General features: G+C 43.3%; 1 protein-coding gene across 1 annotated transcript; it reads left to right on the top strand.

The window, feature by feature from the left end:
* Window positions 1–194: 194 nt before the first annotated feature.
* LOC120787355 (mucin-2-like) lies at window positions 195–2,991 on the top strand (the record flags this gene model as incomplete). Its single annotated transcript, XM_040122961.1, is given in 4 exon segments — window positions 195–203; window positions 929–1,010; window positions 1,695–1,789; window positions 1,791–2,991. Coding segments are annotated over 4 exon segments (1,387 nt in total), but the record flags the coding sequence as incomplete, so codon positions are not given.
* Between the last annotated feature and the right edge of the window lie 9 nt (window positions 2,992–3,000).

A 3,000-nucleotide genomic window follows, 5' to 3' on the forward strand; every position in this document is an offset into this window, starting at 1 on the left:
GATAATGGTGACCAAGTACCAACAACAGAAAACTGTCATACATGGTACGTCTTGCATATCTCACATGTACCAATCAAGGTAATATAACTTTGTAGCAGGTTCAAATGAAATGAAAACAAATTAAAACTTACAATATATTTCATGTTTTTTCTCTTGAAGTACATGCAGTTCAGTGACCATCAAATGCCATTACGATGCCCAAGGTATGCAAAGATTTGGAGAGGCTGTGGGTTTTAAAAATACTTTCTTATGTTAGGTTAATATGTCAATAATACATCTTCTCTTTTTACAGCCTGTACTTGCACATATCTTGGAAACAAATATCCTCCTGGCAATACCATCTATAACACAACAGATGGACATGGTAACTGCATCACGGCAGTGTGTGGAAAAAATGGTACCATTGCCAAGAGGTCATACCCGTGCCCAGTACCAACTCCGACAACACGCATGCCCACTGCAACCACTACTACAGCCAGCCAGTCTCCAACCACCTTTGTTTTTACACCAACCACATCAGGTATGCGGAAGGAGTTCATGTTGGAGACCTAAGACATAATCAGCTGTATAACGTAAGTTTTACCACGTAACCAATGCTTGTATTATGTGTGTCCACAGAGACGGTTACAGTCACATGTAATCTTTGTGAATGGTCGCCATGGTATGATACCAGCTTCCCCACACTGGGAACTCCAGGAGGAGACAATGAAACTTACGAAAAGATTAGAGCGGAAGGGCACAAGATATGTGATAAGCCAAGCCAGATCCAGTGCAGAGCTGAGAAATTCCCTAATGTCACCATTGACAATGTGGGACAGGTGGTGCAATGTAATCAAGCGAAGGGGCTGACATGCAGAAATGAAGACCAGTCAGGGCCGCTGCCCTTGTGCTTTAACTATCAAGTCAGAGTTCTGTGTTGTGACTACAGTGCATGCCCAACAAAGCCTACTCCTTCATCAGTACCTCCAAGCTCAACCACAAAACCCCCAATTATACCTACAACAGAACATGTTAGCAAAAAACCTTGTCAGGAAACATCATGCGTCTGGTCAAAATGGATAAGTTCAGACTACCCTGAATATGGTCCAGATAATGGGGACAATGAAACCATCAAACACATCATCCAGGCAGGATATAAAATCTGTGAGAATCCAGTGGCAGTTGAGTGTAGGGCGGTGAATTATCCAGAGGTTCCCTTAAATCAATTGGGACAACTTGTAACATGTAATAAAAAAGTAGGATTTCTGTGTAAGAACAGCTTACAATTTCCCCCTATTTGTTTAAATTATGAAATAAAGGTAAAGTGTTGCGATATATTACACTGCAACACAACACAAAATCAAACAGCACCGCCTCCTACCACAACTGAAACAACAACTGCAACTCAGCCACCTAAAGCTACTACTACAAATACTGCACCTCCTACCACAACTCAAACAACAGCTACAACTCTGCAGCCCACAACTACTACTATGACCACAAAACTTCCTACCACAGCAGAAACAACAACTACATCTCAGCCGCCTACACCTATCACTACAAGTGCTGCATCTTCTACCACACCTGAAACAACAACTACAACTCTGCCAACCACAACTACTACTACAACCACTACAGTTTCTACCACAGCTGAAACAACAACTCAGCCACCTACAACTACTACTTCAACCACTACACCTTCTGCCAAACCTGAGACAACAACTACAACTCTGCCACCCACGACTACTACAGTGACCACAAAACCTCCTACCACAACGGAAACAACAGCTACATCTCAGCCGCCTACACCTATCACTACAAATGCTGCATCTTCTACAACACCTGAAACAGCAACTACAACTCTGCCACCCACAACTACTACTACAACCACTACAGTTTCTACCACAGCTGAAACAACAACTCAGCCACCTACAACTACTACTTCAACCACTACACCTTCTGCCAAACCTGAGACAACAACTACAACTCTGCAGCCCACAACTACTACAGTGACCACAAAACATCCTACCACAACGGAAACAACAACTACATCTCAGCCACCTACACCTACCATCACAAATACTGCACGTCCTATCACAACTGAAAAAACTACATCTCAGCCACCTACAAGTCCTACTACAACCACAATACCTTCTACCACAATTGAAAGAACGACAACTCAGCCTCCTACAACTACTACTACAAATACTGCCCCTCCTACCACAACTGAAACAATAACTACAACTCAACCACCTACAATTACTACTACAACCGTAACACCTTCTACCAAAACTGAAACAACAACTCAGCCGCCTACAACTACTAGTGAAACCACTACACGTTCTACCACACCTGAAACAACAACTACAACTCTGCCACCCACAACAACTACTATGACCCCAGCACCTCCTACCAAAACTGAAACAACAGCTACAACTCAACCACCTACAACTACTACTACAACCTCAATACCTTCTACCACAACTGAAAGAACGACAACTCAGCCACCTACAACTACTACTACAAATACTGCTCCTCCTACCACAACTGAAACAAAAACTACAACTAAGCCACCCACAACAACTACTAGTTCAACCACTACACCTTCTACCACACCTGAAACAACAACTACAACTCTGCCACCCACAACTACTACAGTGACCACAAAACTTCCTACCACAGCAGAAACAACAACTACATCTCAGCCGCCTACACCTATCACTACAAGTGCTGCATCTTCTACCACACCTGAAACAACAACTACAACTCTGCCACCCACAACTACTACTACAACCACTACAGTGTCTACCACAGCTGAAACAACAACTCAGCCACCTACAACTACTACTTCAACCACTACACCTTCTGCCAAACCTGAGACAACAACTACAACTCTGCAGCCCACAACTACTACAGTGACCACAAAACCTCCTACCACAACGGAAACAACAACTACATCTCAGCCGCCTACACCTATCACTACAAATGCTGCATCTTCTACCACACCTGAAACAACAACTA

This window comes from Xiphias gladius, unplaced genomic scaffold (genome assembly GCF_016859285.1).
Source record: "Xiphias gladius isolate SHS-SW01 ecotype Sanya breed wild unplaced genomic scaffold, ASM1685928v1 HiC_scaffold_1432, whole genome shotgun sequence".
In the NCBI taxonomy this organism is placed as follows: Eukaryota; Metazoa; Chordata; class Actinopteri; order Istiophoriformes; family Xiphiidae; genus Xiphias; species Xiphias gladius.